This window comes from Myotis daubentonii, chromosome 2 (genome assembly GCF_963259705.1).
Source record: "Myotis daubentonii chromosome 2, mMyoDau2.1, whole genome shotgun sequence".
NCBI lineage: Eukaryota > Metazoa > Chordata > Mammalia > Chiroptera > Vespertilionidae > Myotis > Myotis daubentonii.
The window spans coordinates 55,472,953-55,494,381 of record NC_081841.1 but is presented as its reverse complement, the minus strand read 5'-3'; the positions used below and the strand labels follow the sequence as shown (position 1 = coordinate 55,494,381).

Here is a 21,429-nt window from a genome sequence, read left to right as displayed (position 1 = left end):
CAATTATTTGGTGAATCTTAGAGTATCAGAGGTAAATAAAATGAAGACTAACTAAGACTTCTACTCTTTAAAAAAATCTTTATGTTATGCTCTTCATTTGCTAATATAAGCTTGTACCGAATTCTACTTTAATTTCTGTAACACATGGCCATCTTCTTTATATTCAGAGAATACAGGATTCATTTCCAACTAGCCAACAGACATTTTTCTGTAACAAGTATAAATTTTGCATTAAATAGATCTAATTGATTGTTGTTCACTCATTAACAATCAATTCAGAACACCTACTTATGGAAAAAATAATAAAGCTAAAACGAACCTTTTGATTAACAAAGTTTTCAAGTAGTCTTTATGAAGGGATTTTTTTATTATTTACATGTTTTTACCATCCACACAAGAAAGCAAATACTTTGAGGCACTAATCAAATAAATAGGAATCTAGTTTTTTCTGTTGTCTATTTTGGTCCTTAAAATATACAATAAAAATGATTAATATTCTATCTAAGAAAGAAAATCAAATGCCAGCTTTTAATCATATTAATAAATTATGTAACTTTGAGATATAACATATTGAATTTTAAAACAGAAACTTCCAGCATCTACTTTAAATATCAGGGGCAAAAGTGATTCTTTAAAATGAGACAAAATATAACATAAGAATTAGGAAATGTACTCTCATAAAAAAAAAAACAGTTACAAATTTCCAGCAGAATTTAATAAGAACTAATCTTATATAATTTTTATATTGCATACTCTCTTCAGCTTGAGGTGGCTGTGCCCAAAAATGAAAGGCTACATTTTTGTGAGTGCAGAACAGACTACACTTGTGATCCTTCAGCCAAAAAGCACTTGAGAGGCACTATCCAAACTTCAGGGACAGTGACTTAAATTTGTAGCACATAAACGATCATGCAGATGGCCCAACAGTAGCTATAGGGAGTGTTCTCCTGTGGCTTGATTTTGAATTGCACATATACAACTTTGGGAGGTGAGAATAAGTTTGTTATTTTTAGAGAAGGTTGAGGTGACATTCATTTATAAGATTTAATGGGCTGCAGGAAATTTTCTGTTAAATAGAGAAGCAAGGGAATTCCCCATCCTATCTAATAAAAGAGAAACATGGTAATTGGTGTACGACCGCTACCCTTCCCATTGGCTAATCAGCAAGTTACGCAAATTAACTGCCAGCCAAGATGGCAGCAGGCAGCCAGGCAGCTTGAAACTAACATGAGGCTTGCTTGCTTCAGTAACGGAGGAAACCAGCATTCCCCGCCTGCCTTGCCAGCCTCTGAAAGTGCAGTTTAAAAAACATTGTAACAAATATAGAAGCTAAACAAAACCCCAGAAACCTGCTTTCAGCCAGCCGGGATCTCAGATTTGGAGTTGATACAGAGTTTCAATTATAGAACCTAAACAAACCAGATACCTGCTTTCAGCAGCAGATGCCTAGGAGCTGGAGCCTCAGAGCTAAAGCTGGCCCAGAATAAAAAAAGAAAAAAGAAAAGAGGAGCATTTGGGAACTTCAGTCCCAGACTGAAAACAGCCCTCAGCCCCTCACCCAGACTGGCCAGGCACCCCAGTGGGGACCCCCACCCTGAAGGGTGTGTGACCAGCTGCAAACAGCCATCATCCCCTCACCCAGGCTGGCCAGGCACCCCAATGGGGACCCCCACCCTGATCCAGGACACCCTTCAGGGAAAACCAGCCAGCCCCCACCCGTGCACCAGGCCTCTATTCTGTATAGTAAAAGGGTAATATGCCTTCCAGCACCGGGATCAGCGGAGCTGCGAGGGCTCCTGGCACCAGGATCAGCGTGACAGGGGGAAGTGCCCAAACCCCCTGATCGCCCTGCGGCTCTGTGTGTGACAGGGGGCGGGGCCACACCTCCCTATCTGCCCTGCTCTGTTCCTGACAGGGGAAGGCGCCCCAACCCCCTGATCACCCTGCGGCTCTGTGTGTGACAGTGTGTGGCACCCCAACCCCCCCACCCCACGGGCCCTGCTCTGTTTGTGACAGGGTAGAGCCATAACCTCCCCATCGGCCCTGCCCTAAGTGTGAGAGTGGCAGCGCCCCAACCCCCTGATCAGCCCTGCTCTGTGGGTGATAGAGGGCGGCACCGCAACCCCCCCTCGCCCCACGGGCCCTGCTCTGTGTGTGATGGGGTAGAGCCATAACCTCCTTATCGGCCCTGCCCTGAGTGTGACAGTGGCGGCGCCCCAACCCCTGATCAGCCCTGCTCTGTGGGTGACGGGGAGCGGTGCCCCAACTCCCCTATAGGCCCTACTCTGTGAATGACAGGGGGGAGCTCCTCAACCCCCTGATGGGCCCTGCTCTGTGCATGACAGGTGGGAGCTCCCCAAACCCCTGATCGACCCTGCTCTGTGCATGACAGGGGGCAGCAACCCAACCCCCTGATTGGCCCTGCTCTGTGCATGACGGGGGTGGTGCCGCAACCTCCCCATCTACCCTGCCGTGAGTGTAACAGGGGGCAGTGTCCCAACTCCCCAATAGGCCCTGCTCTGAGCCTGACCAGGGGCTGCACCTAGGGATTAGGCCTGCCCTCTGCCACCTGGGAGCAGGCCTAAGCCAGCAGGTCGTTATCTCCCAAGGGGTCCCAGACTGCAAGAGGGCACAGGCTGGGCTGAGGGACCTCTAGTGCACCGGGCCTCTAGTCCTATCTAATAAAAGAGAAACATGGTAATTAGCGTACAACTGCTACCCTTCCCATTGGCTAATCAGTGAGACAGGCAAATTAACTGGCAGCCAAGATGGTGGCCGGCAGCCAGGCAGCTTGAAACTAACATGAGGTTTGCTTGCTTCAGTGATGGAGAAAACCAAAGTTCCCCGCATACCTTGCCAGCCTCTGAGCCTGCAGTTTAAGAAACATTGTAACAAATATAGAAGCTAAACAAAACCCCAGAAACCTGCTTTCAGCAAGCCGGGATCTCAGAGCTGGAGTTGATACAGAGTTTCAATTATAGAACCTAAACAAACCAGATACCTTCTTTCATCAGCAGAGGCATCAGAGCTGGAGCCAGAGCTAAAGTTGGCCCAGAATAAAAAAAAGAAAAAAGAAAAAAAGGAGCAGTTGGGAGCTTCAGTCCCAGACTGAAAACAGCCTTCAGCCCCTCACCCAGACTGCCCAGGCACCCCAGTGGGGACCCCCTCCCTGAAGGGTGTGTGACCAGCTGCAAACAGCCCTCAGCCCCTCACCCAGGCTGTCCAGACACCCCAGTGGGGACCCCCGCCCTGATCCAGGACACCCTTCAGGGCACACCAGCCGGCCCCCACCCATGCACCAGGCCTCTATCCTATATAGTAAAAGGGTAATATGCCTCCAAGCACCGGGATCAGCGGAGGCGTGAGGCCTCCCGGCACCGGGATCAGCGTGACAGGGGGCAGTGCCCAAACCCCCTGATCGCCCTGCGGCTCTGTGTGTGACAGGGGGAGGGGCCACAACCTCTCTATCAGCCCTGCTCTGTTCCTGACAGGGGAAGGCGCCCCAACCCCCTGATCGGCCCTGCTCTGTGCCTGATAGGGGGAGCTCCTCAACCCCCTGATCACCCTGCAGCTCTGTGTGTGAGAGGGTGTGGCGCCCCAACCCGCTTCCCCCCCCCCCACAGGCCCTGCTCTGTGTGACGGGGTAGAGCCCCTACCCCCTGATCCGCCCTGCTCTGTGTGTGACAGGGGGCGGTGCCCCAACTCCCATATCGGCCCTACTCTGTGCGTGACAGCGGGGAGCTCCCCACCCCCCTGATGGGCCCTGCTCTGTGCGTGACAGGGGGCAGCGCCTCAACCCCCTGATCCGCCCTGCTCTGTGCATGACAGGGGGTGGCGCCGCAACCTCCCCATCGACCCTGCCTTGAGTGTGACGGGGGCGGTGCCCCAAGCCCCCAATCGGCCCTACCCTGAGCGTGACTGAGGGTGGCATCGCAACCTCCCAATCCGCCCTGCTCTGTGCATGACAGGGGGCAGCGCCCCAACTCCCCAATTGGCCCTGCTCTGAGCCCGACCAGGGGCTGCACCTAGGGATTGGGCCTGCCCTCTGCCACCCGGGAGCAGGCCTAAGCCAGCAGGTCGTTATCTCCCGAGGGGTCCCAGACTGCGAGAGGACACAGGCCAGGCTGAGGGACCCCTCTGTCCCCCCTGAGTGCACACATTTTTGTGCACCGGGCCTCTAGTTTAATATAAAACACTAATGGGTTGCAACTTTCAATGTTAGTTAGACCTAGGTGGACAGAATAGACAGGCTTCCCAAAATTTACATTCTTTCAAAATTTGTTTTGAAGTACTCGTAAGAGAAAAGGGGATATTTCAGAGGAATGAACTCATTGAACTCTTTTTGCTGTTCAACACGTTTAAGAGTTACTCCCTAAAGACTGTTGGGAAGATGAAGAGACTGTAGCTGCATAGCAACCTACCTCTCATTATTTCTTCCCAAATGATTCAAAATTGTATAAATGGAAAAGTTAATTCTCTACCAGAGACGGGCAAACTTCTGCAAAAGGCCAGATAGTAAACATTTTTGTGTTTCTGGACTATGTGGTCCCTGTTAAGCTACTCAACTCTGCCATTACAATCAGCTATAGAAGATATATAAATGAGTGGGAGTAAATGTGTTACAATTAAATTCTATTTACAGTAATAACCAGTGTTGGATGAATTTTACCCTCAGGCCCTAGTTTTCTGTCTCACGTTCTAGAATGTGGTCCTTGCTCCTAAGGAACTCCTAAGTGCTTTCCCAGTTAGAAGCCTGTGCTCTTCACTTGGGGTCGGCCCAAACTTCAAGCCCACAGACTGCATGGCCTCTAGTATTTCTGTTGAAATCTCAGCTGAATCACTGGTAAATCAGGACTACACTTGTCCTACATGTCAGTTAGTCACTCAACCATGGGGAACTTCTGCCAAGATCCCAGCTCAACATAATCCTGACCTGAGTGTGGATATTAATCACTTCAGCTGACCCGATCTCTGCCAACAAAACTTAGAGAGACAATCATATTGTGCTTAGTCTCTAGCTCATAATGTGGACTGAGGTAGTGGTAATTATGGACTCATTTTCTGAATTTCCCTTTTCCAGAGGGATACAATTTTGAGCTGCTTGTTGTCAAAAATTTCCTTACATAGTTGATTCAGTTTTATGATTATTTAAAACAGAAAACATGGGATCAAACTAGTTATTCTGATAGAGCTGTCAGCAAAATTCTTTCATTTTTTAATCTTGTTTTATGTGTGTACACATGTATGAATACTTGCATGTTACTGTAAAACAGCTGTGGTCTAAATTTTTCTTGTTTCTAAGTAAATCTTCTAAATATTCTGGCTTGCTTATATCTTTAGTATATCACATTTGTTTCCAGATTCATGGTATTTATTTTCTTATTTTGGGTACAATGTGTTTTAATTTTACTTGATATTTCTATTTGAGTTCTTTTATTTTAAAATTTGTCTTATAATACCTTAAAACAGATGTGAAATATTTCTTCCTGTATTTTAAATGTTCCTTTCAGCATATTTGCATATATAAATTAAATAAGTTTAGCAAAACATTCCCAAGAAATGTAAATACTATATTTAACATGTTATATAAGTTCTTTTTGAATAATAATTAGAAAAACTTAATGAGAAATGAAGGAAGATTTTGGTCATTGGAAAAAAACTCTCACATTCTTTTATTGATAGAAACAATTTTGATTAAGATTAAAGAGGGAACGAAATTATTTGTTCCAAGTAGGTTCACAAATCAATATTTTAAGAATTATGAAAAGGTTAACCTTACTGAACTAATTAGGACTTCCAGAAAAGTGTTAAGAAATGAATCTTCCATTTCCGTTTGATTGTTCAAAATCAGTGTGCTCTTATGTGTAAGGTAAATGCAATTTTTTTAATCGTGTCACTGAAAGCTTGTTTCACTTGCTTGTTCCTCAAGGTATAAATGAAGGGGTTCAACAAAGGGGCAACAGATGTAGTGAGCACTGATACTCCTTTGTTGATGTCCACCTCTTCTTTGGCTGAAGGCTTGATGTAGATAAAAATACAGCTGCCATAGGTGATGGAAACAACAATCATGTGAGAAGAACAAGTGGAGAAAGCTTTTTTTCTTTGCTGAGCAGAAGGGAATCTTAGAATTGTCCTGATAATATAGATGTATGAAAGAATGACGCCCATGAGTGTAATAATGAATGTTAACGCTGCACAGATTATAACCATTTGTTCTATGAACCATGTATCTGAGCATGAAATCTTAAAAAGGGGGGATGCATCACAGCCAAAATGATCAATGGCGTTGGAGTCACAGAATTCCAGCTGGAGGCCCATACTGAGCGGTGTGCTGATGATCATTAACCCAGAGATCCAGCAGCAGAGGACAAGGATGGTACAGACTCTGTTGTTCATGATGGTCATGTAATGAAGGGGTTTACAGATGGCCACATAGCGGTCATAGGACATGGCTGCCAGGAGGAAAAATTCTGTGGCCCCAAAGAGTCCAATAAAAAATATTTGACTAGCACAAGCATTATAAGTAATAGTATTGTCCCCAGTTGATATACTGTACAGGAATCTGGGAATACAGACCGTTGTGAATGAGATTTCTAAGACAGAGAAATTTCGAAGAAAAAAATACATAGGTGTTTTAAGATGAGAATCCACAAGTGTCAGAATGATAATGGTCAGATTTCCAGTAATACTCAGCATGTAGGTGAGAAATAAGAAGATAAAGATCAGAACTTGCAGCCGTGGGTCTTCTGTAAGTCCCAACAGGATAAATTTTGTTATTGTTGTGCGATTTTTCATTATTACCTTTGACGTTACAGGCAATCTACATGTAAAAAAGCCAGAGAAGCAGCATCTAAACAGAAGAAAGAAAATCATAAGGAAAAATCAATGAAAAATAGAACAAAAATTAAGAGATTAATGAAATCAAAAGCTGATTTCTTAGAAAGGATGAATGCCATTGATAAAACTATTGTGAAAGTGATCTGGAAAAACATAAAATTTATCAGGAATTAGAAATATGACACAATTTTAGGTTATACAGACATTAAAATGATCAAATAGAATATTTTGGAAAGCTCTGCAAAGTAGATTTTGTAACTTAAATAATCTGAGCTATTTAAAAGATTTAATCTACTAAAGCTAATTCAAGATAAAATATCTAACCTATACATCCATATATTTGTTAAAGTAAACAAATATACACGTAAATCGTCCTGAAAAGAGAACTTCAGGTATAGATGTTTGTACTATTATTTTAATAAATTGCTCTACTAATTTTTCTATCAAAGTTTTTACCAAACATTGAAAAATAAATGAAAACACCAATTCTACACAAATCCTTTCATACAATAAATTGTTGAAATAAAAAATTATAACATTATCTGGTGGAGTTTCCAATGTATATAAAAATAATACAAATAATAAGTACAATAGGAAGAGGAAGATTAAATGGTTTTATAGAGTAATATATATTATACATTCTACTTTCAATGGATCCAATGGTTAAATATTGATCTAAGAGGCATGTGAAATGGTCACTTGTATATTATAAATCATAGACAACAACACATATCGATAATGTTTATATTAGAAAATAAGAAATATTTCACTAAAGTATATAACCTTTAAAAATAAACTAGTACAAAAGGGTGAAATAACCCAAAACATGCAGGAAGAAAAGATAAAGACCAGAAATCAATTATCAGAAACAAAAAGACCATAGTGAAAGTTAGTGAAACCAAAAGTCGGTTCTTTAATGATTAATAATGTTGATAAGCTTATAACCAGACTGATAAGCAAAACAAAACACTGGGAGAAAAAATACACTAGAAATATCAGAAATGAAAGATTGCACCCCAGATCTCAGATATTTAAAGGATAATAAGAAGATACTATGAACAAGTCACACAAATATTTTGGGCAACTTAAATGAAACAGATGGAATTTTAAAGTCCACAAACACATCCAAGAAAAGATAGACAGCCTAATAGTGCTTCAACTATTAAATAAATTGAACATGTAGTTAAGAAAGCAAAATTTATAGGGCTAAGTATTTAAACATAAAATATCACCAATTTTACACAATCTATTCAAGACAACAGGGGTAGAGAACATATCTCACCTTATTTTTTGAGGATTTAAAACAATTGTACAATGAATATCAATGGAAGGGCCAAAATTAAAAGTCACATTTGAAGACATTAAAGAGTGATGTGGAATTCATACTATGGATATTCAGATTTATTTTAGAAAAACCATAATTAAGATAGTATGCTGCTTAAAATAATAGTGGATAGATTTCTTCAGAAAAGAGAAATTATTAGCACACTTCACCTCCTTTTATAAGGCAAGTATTACTGTGATACCAAAATCAAAAAAAGACATTGAGAGAGAGAGAGAGAGAGAGAAATTTTAAACAAAACTATCTATGAACATAGATTAAAATTTCAATGAAAAATAGCAAATAGTCTGCCTGGTGTTGCTCAGTGGTTAGATGTCACCCCATGAATCAAGAGGTTCTGGGTTTAATTCCCGGTCAGGACACATGCCCACATTATGGGCTTGGTCCCTAGTGTGTGTGTGTGTGTGTGTGTGTGTGTGTGTGTGCGCAGAAGGCATCCGATCGATGTGTCTCTCTTATTGATGTTTCTCTCTATCCCTCTCCATTCCTCACTCTGTAAAATCAATAAAAATATATTAAAAAATAGCAATAAAATTCAGCAATAACAGTGCAAGTATAATACCTCATGAGAAGGTGACATTTATCCTAGGAATTCAAGATTGGCTTAACATTTTAAATCAGTCAATTTTATTCACCATATAACAGTAAATGAGAGAAACTGTATTGACAAAATTCAACATCCACTTATGCTAAAAATCTTTCAGTAAAGTAAAAGTAGAGGAAACTCTCTTAGTGTGATAAAGGACACCTACTTAAAAAAACAAAACAAAACTTCTGCTAATATCAAATATAAAGAAAAAAACTGGAAACTTTTCCCCTAAAATGAGCTATGAAACGATGACTACTTCATAACTCATATTCCTAGCTAATCAAATGAAAAAAAATGGTGGCATTGCGATTAAAAATAAAGAAGTTAAATTGTTTTCCCTTGTAGAAGGCATAATTAGGTAGATATAGCATCCGAAGTAATTTAAAAAATAACTACTTGAATAACTGAGTTTAGCAAAGTCACAAGATAGATAATCAATATATATACATGAAATTGTATTTATAAATACCAACTTGGAACTTGAATTTTTTAAACTGCCATTTACAGCATATTTAAACATGAAATACTTGGGGATAAATTGAATAAATTAGAATAGCAATGTAATAGAAATTACAAAAAATGATATTTTGATAAGGATAAATACATAATTCATTGGAAAAGAACATGTATACTGAAATAGAGTTACATAAGACAAAGTGAGGGGAAACTAAGTCTTTAAAATGGTGCTGCTACCATAAAATATACATTAGGATAAAAATGAGACAACAACAACAACAAAAACTTGGAATAGGTCACAGACCTAATTAAAAACTCTCTGCTTTTTAAAAAAATTTCTTAATTGATTAAGTTATTACATATGTGTCCTTATTCCCACATTATCCCCCACTCCTCCCCCCAATCATGCCCTCACCCCCCCCCCGTTGTCAGTGTCCATTGGTTAGGCCTATATGCTTGCATATAAGTCCTTTGGTTGATCTCTCCCCCTTACCCCCACCCTCCCCTACCTTCCCTCTTTTTGAAAGACAGTCTTAGAATATGAAAGAAAAAGTCATGTACTAGAAAAGTCATACATACTAGAAAATATTATCTGACAAAGATCATGTATTTCACATATATGTATGAAATATACATATATATATTAGTAAATGCATATCATATGTTTACAACAAAAAATAAAAAGAAATATATCTGTATATATGCATATGTAGACACACAATCCTGTATAATAAAAGGCTAACATGCAAATCAACCAAATGGTGGAAGGGCTGGTCGCTATGATGTGCACTGACCACCAGATAGATGCTCAATGCAGGAGCTGCCCCCTTGTCGTCAGTGCGCTCCCACAGGGAGAGCTCCGCTCAGCCAGAAGCCTCCATGGCAGCTCTGAGGATGTCTGACTGTTGGACATACCCCAAGGGCTTCCGGACTGCAAGTGGGCGCAGGCCAGGCTGAGGGACCATACCCCCTGAGTGCACAAATTTCGTGCACGGGGGCTCTAGTTTACTAATAAAAAAAAAAAGTCCAATAAAAAATGGCCAAGGATTTGAGCATAAACTTCACAAAGGAAGATGCATGAGTGGTAAATGTGCACAGGAAGAGATGCTCAACAACATTAGTTATTAAGGAAGTGAAAACTAAAATGACAAAAAGATATTACTAAACATGCATTAAGAGAGTCAAAATTAAATTTACTAACAAGAGCAAGTGTGGGATAACAAGGAAATTGAGATTTTTATATATTGCTAATAGAAATGTAAAATAATGAAACCACTTGGAAATACAGTTTTGCAGTATTAATTTTATAATTTTTTATAAAATAAAAAATGTACCTACTATATGACATGGTAAATCCATTGTGAAGGATTTACCCCAAAAGAAAAAACTACATATGTCCACAGAAAGACTTTATAATTGCAACTTTATTCATAATAACAAAAAGTGGAATGAAATACAAGTAAACATAGGGAATAAGTAAACACTGTGATATATTTATACACGGAATGCTATGTAGCAATAAAAAGAATAAAAAATTCATGTGTGAAACATGGATAAATCCTAAAATAGTATTTCAAGGAAAATATATACACAATAAAGACAAAATACTAGAAAATTTAATTTATATGCAATTCTAGAAAAGGCAAAGCAATCTATTACAAGGAATTAAGAAGGAGCACAAACATTTTTTATATATCTTGATTTCATTGTGGTTTTAAGGATGTATATAGACATTTTTCAAAACCCATTGGAATGCTATACTTAAAAACAAGCCTTTTATTGTATGTATGTTGTACTTTAATAAAAATGATCTAAACAAATCGTCAACGAATGGGAGAAGATATCTGCAACAACTTTTAAGGAAGACAACCTGCATTTATAAAATGCTGCTACAAATTAATAAGAAAACAAAACTTAACCTAATAATAATAATTAGACACATTTCTTCATAAAAGAATATATCTAAAGGCCAGTGAGCATATTGAAAATGTGATGTTTAGTACTTAGGGAGAAAGAAATTAAATTCACAACTAATACACAACCTTCAGAATAACTAACATTAAATAGATGAATCATACCAACTATTTTAACAGCATGGGTAACTAATATCTTAAAGATTAGTGAATACATTCCTATAAATAATATAAAAACTTTAAAAATATATTTATTAAGCTGAATGTCCATATATCTATAAAAAGGAAATTACAATTCTAGGTGTTTACCTAATAGAAATGTGTATATGTGTACATTAAACATACACACATTTAAGGAAGTTTATAGGAGTATTATTCTCAATAATCTCAGGACATAAAAACCAAAATGTTCATTAATGATGGAAACAATTTTTAAATTGTGATATATTCATAAAATGGAAGAATATACCAATGAAGATAAAATAATACATCTACATGCAAGGACATGGAGAGTTCTCACACTCAATATGAAACATTCATGCTCTAACTGGACTTTCTGTCTCCTCACTGAGTCTACAATGAGTTCTGAGATACTATCTCAATTCCTCCTGAGTAGGCTAGATACATCTCCAATATATTTCTGTATCCCTCATCCTTATATCAGAATGGTATCATATTGCTTATTTCTTATTTGTCACCCAATTAGACAGTGATAGTCTTGAGGTCAGGGCCTATCTTGTTTTCAATAATATATTCAGATCTTATCACATTTCCTGGAATATAATAGTTTCCCTGTATAGTGATTAAACACATAGATATTTATAAACAAAGATCAGGATATACTCTTTACTAATTTTTCAAGATTCTACTTGATACAAGTTTATTGCTGTGGTTCATCTAGAAGATACTACTCTAATGTTGAAGGTACTTCTTTCAATATATATCTAAGACTTTGTATCATACTTCCCTGACCCTTCAGGGCACCACTTTTTGAAAGATAAAATATAGTCACTCAGATTGTAAAAAGCCCACAGGAGTTTTATTTATTATTTTTTCTAATATAGACCTTGTGAAAAAAGGGGGATATAAAAAAGTATAAGGTAATGATATATTTAAAAAGTTCTAGATATGAGCTAATGATTATTTTTCTTTGTATTATATTTGCCTGATCCTTTTTCTAGAAAGTCCCTTAGTTTTGTGGGGTTATGCTTTTCAATCTTACTGGCAGTATATAGGGAAAACTACTTAGACTGTAGTCCAAATAAACTAGAATTAGCATTTCTTTAAAGAATTGTTAATTGTGTTTTTTAAAAAATATATATTTTATTGATTTTTTACAGAGAGGAAAGGAGAGAGATAGAGAGCCAGAAACATCGATGAGAGAGAAACATTGATCAGCTGCCTCCTGCACACCTCCCACTGGGGATGTGCCTGCAGCCAAGGTACATGCCCCAGACCAGAATCGAACCCGGGACCCTTCAGTCCACAGGCCAACCCTCTATCCACTGAGCCAAACCAGCTAGGGCTAATTGTGTTATTAGATGGTTAGTTTCAACCAAATCTTGCTCCTAGGCTCTTCCTTTGACAAACATTGTCTTAGATGGAACCTATGTAACAAAAAGCAGCATTCAAAGTATCTAGACACCATTGGGAAGGACAAGCATTGAGTGTCTGCAATAGCTCAAATTGAGAAACACAAGATTGTTGTTCCCCAGAGCCCGCCTTCCTTTCTTCCTTTCTTCTCTTCATGCTCTATTGGAACTTCTAGCAAAAGTCCCTGATAATTCTGGGTATTATTGGAGGATGCAAAATAACCCTTTTGTTCTTCTAATCACCTACTTCAGAATCATGTCTGACAAACATCCTGACAAATTAATTATATTGCAGGTGTAACTTATTAATTTTTGTTTGCTATGCCTATACATCAAAAAGCATTTATGTTTTTAAAAAGACAAGATTTTTTGGATAAAATGTCAAACATAATTTCATTAAGTTGAAGCAGATGTATTTATATAATTGAAATTGTTGTGTGCACTAACAGGTGTGTGTGGTAGCAATGGGGGCAATACCAGTAGATGTTGCATTATGTGCCCATCAAATTTGACTATTTTATTGTCCATATAAATAACATAAAACAGGCATAGAAACTTCCTCATGTGTTTCCATGATTACTATTCTTTAAAAAAATGACAATTAAAAAATGAAATTAATTTTTCATATCTTTATGAACCATCCAAATTTTATAAAATACACACCCATACACAAACATGCACACTTAGAAGAGTGACAGAAAATATATTAATTATTTTTCCAAATTTCAGAAAAGAAAACCATTAATTTGAGGAATACGAACATACTTACTCTTTAGTCTCTCATTCGGGCTTCAGTTTTTGTTTTACTCATAGATCCCTAGTGGAACTCACAATTGAACAAGAATTATTAGTAGCGATGTGGATACAATCTAGTCATGCTTTCTCACTCAACTTTCACTCCAAGGTAGCAGTGGCAAGGCATCCACACGCTGTATCAGTGTTTAAATACTTACGTCTAACACTTATTATGAATTATAATACCAATCTAAATGAAAAAGGAACTACTATATATCTACATAATCTGAATGCTAGATAGAAGGAAAGACTAGTAAACAGGCAAAGGAAAATGAGAAATTCTTTTTGCTTCTTGAAAAGTTGATGATTTGACCCAACTATTTTAACACAGAGAACCTCCCTTAAAAAATTTCATCACAGATATGATTGAAGATGCTTTATATGGCTAACTTGTATTAGGTAATATCAACTAAATTAAAAAAAAAAGTGTCATTGGTGACTCTGCTTCCAAGTGAGTAATGAATGTAACATATAATTAATATGGAAAAATAAAACAAAATTAACTAATGCACCTAGGAATTGGGACTGTGTCTTTGGAGACTGGAAAATACATTAATAACATCAAGATCTAAACATATTATCAGTGTACTACACTTAAATCTTTACTGAAATGATGATCCAAGTAATATTTTGTTCTTTTGTTCACTTGTGTTGATTGTTAATGACATATAGTAATTTTTCAAATGTTAAATGTAGTTTATGCTTTATTTCTGGAAGGCAGCTATGCTCACCACTATACCACCAACGCAATTTATGCTTTATTTCTGAACAAAATAATACTACCCTTTCATTGCTCTTGCAAAAAAAAGTAATTCCTTATCCTTTTCTAAGATACTTGCATATTCATGATGCTACATCTTTGCAGGTATTATGTTACAACTCCTATGGAATGATTTATTATTTAACAGTTAAGACAATTTATGGTGGTGTTATACAGAAAATTTTATATATATGAAGTAAAACATATTTCCATTTTGTTATATTATCTCAGAATCTGTTGCAATTATTTGAGACACTACTCATCTCAATCTTGTCTGTAGTTTCTTCCAATTATTTTATGACTTACTTTACATTAACATCTGCATTCTATCTGGATTACTGTTGGCATAAGGTATGAATATATTGAATTCTCCCAAAATGATTAGGCAGTTATTCAAATGTCATTTAATTAAAAGTCAACCATCATATTTCTCTTTTTAATATGTTTTTAATGATTTCAGAGAGGAAGGGAGAGGGAGAGAAAGATAGAAATACCAATTATGAGAGAGAATCATCAATTGGTTGCCTCCTGCTCGCTCCCTTTTGGGGATTGAGCCCACAACCTGGGCAAGTGCCTGACTGGGAATCAAACCGTGACCTCCCGGTTCATAGGTGGACATTCAACTGAAACCAAAATGTGGGGTTCTGATCCTAGTTTGTTGTCTTGCAAATTCAAAGAATGAAGTCTCAGACAAAAATGGTTAGTGGAAGCAAAGTTAATTGAGAGAAGCCAGTCCTGGGAAAGGTGCAGCTGGGATTCCAGGAGAGTAAAAAGTGAGCCAGTGTCCAGAGCTTCTGTTCCATGTTGCAGCTGGGTGTAGTACATCATCCAAACTGATTAAAGTCTATTAGTCCATGTGTGGAGTCCCACATGGCCATAAGCCACCTGGGTACAGGGGAGCACATCCCCTGGAACCCAGCAAGACAGAAAGAGAGAGAGAGGAGAGAGAGAGAACTAGAAGCAGAGCGCATTGTTTTGTTTTGTTTTGTCTAGGGGTAGAGATACATGCTTTGCTAGCTCCTGATTGGTCCTTTCAAAGAATTCTGCCTTAGCAACATCCTTGGGATTGGTAATATGCCTCACTGCCTTGTGATTGGTTATCTGCAAGCTGCCTGTCTTAGTAATATTGGTACATTTTATTTTATTTTGTTTATTTTTTTTCTTTTGGATAATTCTTTTTAAAAATTATTTTAAAATTTTTTATTCTTGAAAGTATTGCATATGTCTCCTTTCCCCCCTATTGACCTCTCCCAACCCGTCTCTGCTCCATACCTCAGGCCTTCACCACCTCATTGTCTGTGTTCATGGGTTATGCATATAAGCATACAAGTTAATTGGTTGAGCTCTCCCCACCCACCTACCCTCCCCTGCCTTCCCTCTGAGGTTTGATAGTCTGTTTGGTGCTTTTATGTCTCTGGTTCTATTTTTGTTCGTCAGTTTATGTTGTTCATTATATTCCACAAATGAGTGAGATCGTGTTATACTTATCTTTCTCTGACTGGCTTATTTTGCTGAGCAAAGTGATCTCCAGGTCCATCCATGTTGCTGCAAATTGTAAGATTTCTTTCTTTTTTATAGCTGCATGGTGTTCCATTGTGTAGATGTGCCACAGTTTTTCTGTGTGTTTTTTTAAAATATATTTTATAGATTTTTTTACAGAGAGGAAGGGAGAGGGATAGAAAGTTAGAAATATCGAGGAGAGAGAAACATTGATCAGTTGCCTCCTGCACACCCCTTAATGGGGATGTGCCTGCAACCAAGGTACATGCCCTTGATCAGAATCAAACCTGGAATCCTTCAGTCCGCAGGCCAACGCGCTATCCACTGAACCAAACCAGTCAGGGCTGTGCCACAGCGTTTTAATCCATTCATCTGCTGATGGGCACTTAGGCTGTTTCCAAATCTTAGCTATTGTAAGTTGTGCTGCTATGAACATAAGGGTGCATATATCCTTTCTGACAGGTGTTTCTTAGAATATATTTCTAGAAGTGGGATCACTGGGTCAAATGGCAGTTCCATTTTTAATTTTTGAGGAAACTCCGTAATGTTTTTCACAGAAGCTTCACCAGCCTGCATTCCCACCAGCCGTGTAGGAGGGTTCTCTAAAGCTCATATCTCCCGTGTGTGCCCTTCTTTCCCTGCCCAGCTGGGTCTAGTTCTAGGTCATTTTGTCTGTCTCTGTGGTTTTTCTCAGAAATGGGCGTGGTCAGTAAGCTATATTTTGCCTGCGTCTGGAATGCTTTGCTCCACCTCCCAGCCCCTGTAGTTCTGTCCCTCTCTACCTAGCCCCCTTATTCTATCTCCTCACAACCACTGAGCAACACCAGTTTGGAAACCATTATATTTCTTTATCTTTTTCATCTTTGAATTTTCTTTTAGAATTTATCTTAAAATGATTTATTTTAAAAGAAAGAAAGGGAGCCGTAATCAGAACACAGATTTTAAAGAGTTTCTAAAATACAGAAAGAAGATAATTTCCCTGTGTATCCTCATCTAAGTTTCACTCCACATTTATATCATCTTATTTTTATCATTAATGGATGGGAACTAAGGGAAAAGAGAAAGGATACTTGATATCCAATATTTGATCATCTTATTAGGGTCAAGAACAAAAACATGGCCCTAGCTGGCTTGGTTCAGAGATACATGTTGGCCCATAAACTGAAGGGTCCTGGGTTCAATTCTGGTCAAGGGAATGTACCATGGTTTCAGGCTCAATCCCCAGCACCTGTTGGGGCGTGTGTGGGAGGCAACCAATCCATGTGTCTTTCCACATTGATATTCCTCTCTTCCTTTCTCTCCCTCCTTTACTGCTCTCTAAAATCAATGGAAACATATCCTCTGGTGAGTATTACAAACAAAAAAAGAATAAAAAGATATTCTTTGTAAGTGGAAATTGATCACATCTTGGAGAAAGATTGGTATAAAGGAAGCATGGTGAGACAATAAAAGGTAGTGCACGGTGATGATTCAAGCAATATATAATTAAACTAGAGGCCCTGTGCACAAAAATTTGTGCACTGGGGGGGAGAGGGGGTCCCTCAGCCCGGCCTGTGCCCTCTCGCAGTCTGGGACCCCTCGGGAGATAACGACCTGCTGGCTTAGGCCTGCTCCCGGGTGGCAGAGGGCAGGCCCAATCCCTAGATGCAGCCCCTGGTCCGGCTCAGAGCAGGGCCGATTGGGGAGTTGGGGCGCCACCCCCTGTCATGCACAGAGCAGGGCGGATCTGGAGGTTGCGATGCCACCCTTAGTCACGCTCAGGGTAGGGCCGATTGGGGGGTTGGGGCACCACCCCCTGTCACGCTCAAGGCAGGGTCGATATGGAAGTTGCGGTGCCACCCCCTGTCATTCACAGAGCAGGGCCGATCAGGGGGTTGGGGCGCTGCCCCCTGTCAGGGCCCATCAGGGGGTTGGGGCTCTGTACCCTGTCACACACAGAGCAGGGCCCATCAGGGGGTTGAGGAGCTCCCCACTGTCACTCACAGAGCAGGGCCCATCAGGGGGGGTTGGGGCACTGCCCCCCGTCACACACAGAGCAGGGCGGATGAGGGGGTTGGGGCGCCACCCTCTATCACCCACAGAGCAGGGCTGATCAGGGAGTTGGGGTGCCGCCACTGTCACACTCAGTGCAGGGCCGATGGGCAGGTTATGGCTTTACCCCGTCACACACAGAGAAGGGCCCATGGGGGGATGGGGGGGTTGGGGTGCCGCCCTCTATCACCCACAGAGCAGGGCTGATCAGGGGGTTGGGGAGCTGCACCCTGTCACACACAGAGCAGGGCCGATCAGGGGGTTAGGGCGCTGCACCCTGTCACGCTGATTCCGGTGCCGGGAGGCATATTACCCTTTTACTATATAGAATAGAGGCCTGGTGCATGGGTGGGGGCCGGCTGGTTTGCCCTGAAGGGTGTCCTGGATCAGGGTGGGGGTCCCCAGTGGGGTGCCTGGCCAGTCTGGCTGAGGGGCTGAGGGCCGTTTTCAGGCTGATGGGTGACTGAAGCTCCCAACCGCTCCTTTTTTTCTTTTTTATTTTTTTTTATTCTGGGCCAGCTTTAGCTCTGAGGCCTCGGCTGCTGAAAACAGGTTTCTGGCCTTTTTTTATGGTCTGTATTTGATACAATGTTGCGGTCCGGCTGGCTGAAGCCCGGCTGAGTAAAGCAGGTTTCTGAGGTGTTTTTAGCTTCTATATTTGCAACATAGTTGGTTAGAGTTGCAGCTGAGAGGCCAGCAAGTCAGGCGGGGAATGTTGGAGTCCTCCGTCACTGAAGCAAGCAAGCCTCATATTAGTTTGAAGCTGCCTGGCTGCCGGCCGCCATCTTGGCTGACAGTAAATTTGCATATCTCGCTGATTAGCCAATGAGAAGGGTAGCGGTCGTACACCAATTACCATCTTTCTCTTTTATTAGATAGGATAATTGTAATGTGGGGGGTTTTGTTGTTGAGTGAAAAGGGGAGCAAATAGAGTATAGAGCTAACAAGTAGAAATTACATGGGTCTAGACTTGGAATTTCTAAAAACATTAATAATAGAGGTGAGAAATTTATTAGAAATTCTGAATCATTATTCTATCAAGAAGGAAGATCAAAACTCCTATGTACCAATTGGTAGACAGGAGTACCAATTGGTAGTTATAGGATAGTCAGAAAGATGTAACGTATAGCATGGAGAATACAATCAATAATATTGTAATAACTGTTGGTTACTAGCTTTATCAGGTGATCACTTAATAAATTATGTAATGTCTAATCACTGGGTTGAAGACCTGAAACTAATATAATATTGTATGCTAAATGTAAATAAAAAATAAAAATTATTTACAGTAAAAAACGAAAGAAAAAATCCTATGTACCTTTCAATCCACCATTCCTTATCATTAGAGAAGGTCTTGCTGTCCAACTTACGTCAGATAAAATGATAGCATTTTAAAAGTTCACAACAGGTAGAATATTAACATAAATGAAAGCATCATTCTAAATTACGAAAAAAGAAAATACCTACTTATATTTCATTTAGATGTAACTGGACTATAGTGAAATTGGATGTGGTCTAGTTTCATACTGATACTAAAGTCTAATACAGAAAGCTTCAAAGCCAGAAGAAAGAGCTAAAATTAAATTTAATTAAATGTCTTGAGTAAAACATTGGAAATATTAATGCATAATCCACTTCATAGAATCTCTTTCTTAAGTTTACTCTTACCTAAAGCCCCTCTCCCTTTGACACACACACATATCATGCTTCTCTGATAGTTTCATTTTGTTTCCCTTTTCTCCCTTGAAACTTATTTCCCCTACAAATATTACTCATTGCCTATTGGCATCTTGTATTTTCTTTCCACCACCCTCTCTTCAAATCTACCGCATACTGTAGGTTGAGAAAGATAAAATTTGAGCAGAAAAGCCTGTGGTGATAATTTGCACTGTTACACAAAATCCTAACGTTTATCAATATATTAACTCAAGTTGAAAATTAAAAAACACACAGTATATCGTGGATTAATGGTCAACACTAGTTTCTAACATTTTGAGTTCAATCTCAACACCTTTGTCTACTAAAATAGTTAGTGAAATTTTAAACAAATAAATAAATAATACATAAATGTGGTTTTAACCAGAAAAGTGGTAATGGAAATGGTGAGAGGTGGTTAAGTTCCAATATATAGATGGAGTTTTCAAACTTGAGACCAACTAAGAGCACCTTGGGAATAAGTGTAGAAAGGAAACAGACCCAGAGACTGAACCTTGGGCCAATTCAACATACAGAAGTCAGAAAAATGAGGAGCACATAGTGAGGTAGGAGGGACAATCACCAGGGTAGAAAGATATTAAGAAAATAAAGTGAAGAAAGGGTTTCAGGCAAATAAAAGGCTGTCAATGTTCTCTGGCCCAGTGGAAAAAGAAAAGAGAAAAAATCCTCTCTGGAGTAGATAAAATCATATATATAGTCCCCACTTTTTTCTGTAATAATAACTTCAAACACAGTGTCCAGCAAAAAAATCATACATGAAAAAATCGAGAAAATAACACCCATAAATATAGAAACAAATAGTGTCTCTAGAAGTTGGAATTGTCTGGCTAGCTACTATAATAAACTAAGTGTACTGTGTTCAAGGACAAAAGCTGAAATCTAATCTCTAGATAGTTAACCTATCTATATATACTAAAGAGCCAGGGTCCATAACATCCAAATGACCAAAGGCTCTACCGAACACCAGAAGTCAGTCCTGCAGTCCGTGCTGGGCTGCCATGGATTCCACGCTGCTGGCGCCGCAGCAACCCAGCACTGACTGCTGAGGGGCTGCAGATCAGGCTGGAGAGAGGCCTGGAGAGAGAAGCAGGGTCTGATCCACAGCCTCCCTGGCAGCTGTTGATTAGCCCTTGCCTCTCTTTCTCTCTGGGCCTCGGGCTTTGCCAGCAGCCGTGGGGGCTGCTAATCAGCCCTGCCTCTCTGATCAGGCTTGGAGATAGGCCCGGAGATGCTGACTGGCATAGAAATGGACAATCAGAACCAAATCTGGGGGAACTGCGAGGAGCCAGTGGCTGCCTAGGAGGATGAGCTTTTGATGCTGACTGGCATAGAAACCCACCAATCAGAACCTTATCTGGGTGAACTGCGAGGAACCAATGGCTGCCTAGGAGGATGAGCTTTTGATGCTGACTGGCATAGAAACCCACCAATCAGAACCTTATCTGGGTGAACTGTGAAGGCAGAACCTAAGGTGGGGGCTGTGGAGGGGTTTTAAGGGCAACAGCTGTTTTTTGTAAGATGTAAGAAAGAAGTTCAATTTTTTAATGACCAGTTTGGCAGTATAGTGCAAAAGGTTGGCTATCAGTCGAGATATAGGGATTAGGTGTTTTTGTCTGCCAAGAGTATCTCCTCCTGCTGAAAAAGGCTTCCCCCAACCACACACATTTAAGCAATCCTATCCTATATAATTTATCTGTGCTAATAAAGGGTTAATATGCTAATTAGACTGGGTTGACAGGCCATGTTCCGGATGTGTGACTTCCTTCTGGACAAAGCCATGGTGGTGGGGGCCAAGGCAGGAGCAGTTAGGGGCAATCAGGGTGGCAGGGGAGGGCAGTTGGGGGCGAGATTAGGCCAGAAGGGGAGGGCAGTTGGGGGCGAGATCAGGCCTACAGTTG

At 39.8% G+C, this 21,429-nt stretch overlaps 1 protein-coding gene across 1 annotated transcript; it reads right to left on the bottom strand.

Moving 5' to 3' along the window:
- Window positions 1-5,847: 5,847 nt before the first annotated feature.
- On the bottom strand, window positions 5,848-6,795 carry LOC132225776 (olfactory receptor 6C2-like). The gene has a single exon (XM_059680751.1). The coding sequence runs from the start codon at window positions 6,793-6,795 to the stop codon at window positions 5,848-5,850; it is 948 nt and encodes a 315-aa protein (XP_059536734.1).
- Window positions 6,796-21,429: the final 14,634 nt, after the last annotated feature.

Excerpts from the sequence above, each read along its gene's own strand:
- LOC132225776 (XM_059680751.1), bottom strand. The coding sequence starts at position 6,795 with ATGAAAAATCGCACAACAATAACAAAATTTATCCTGTTGGGACTTACA.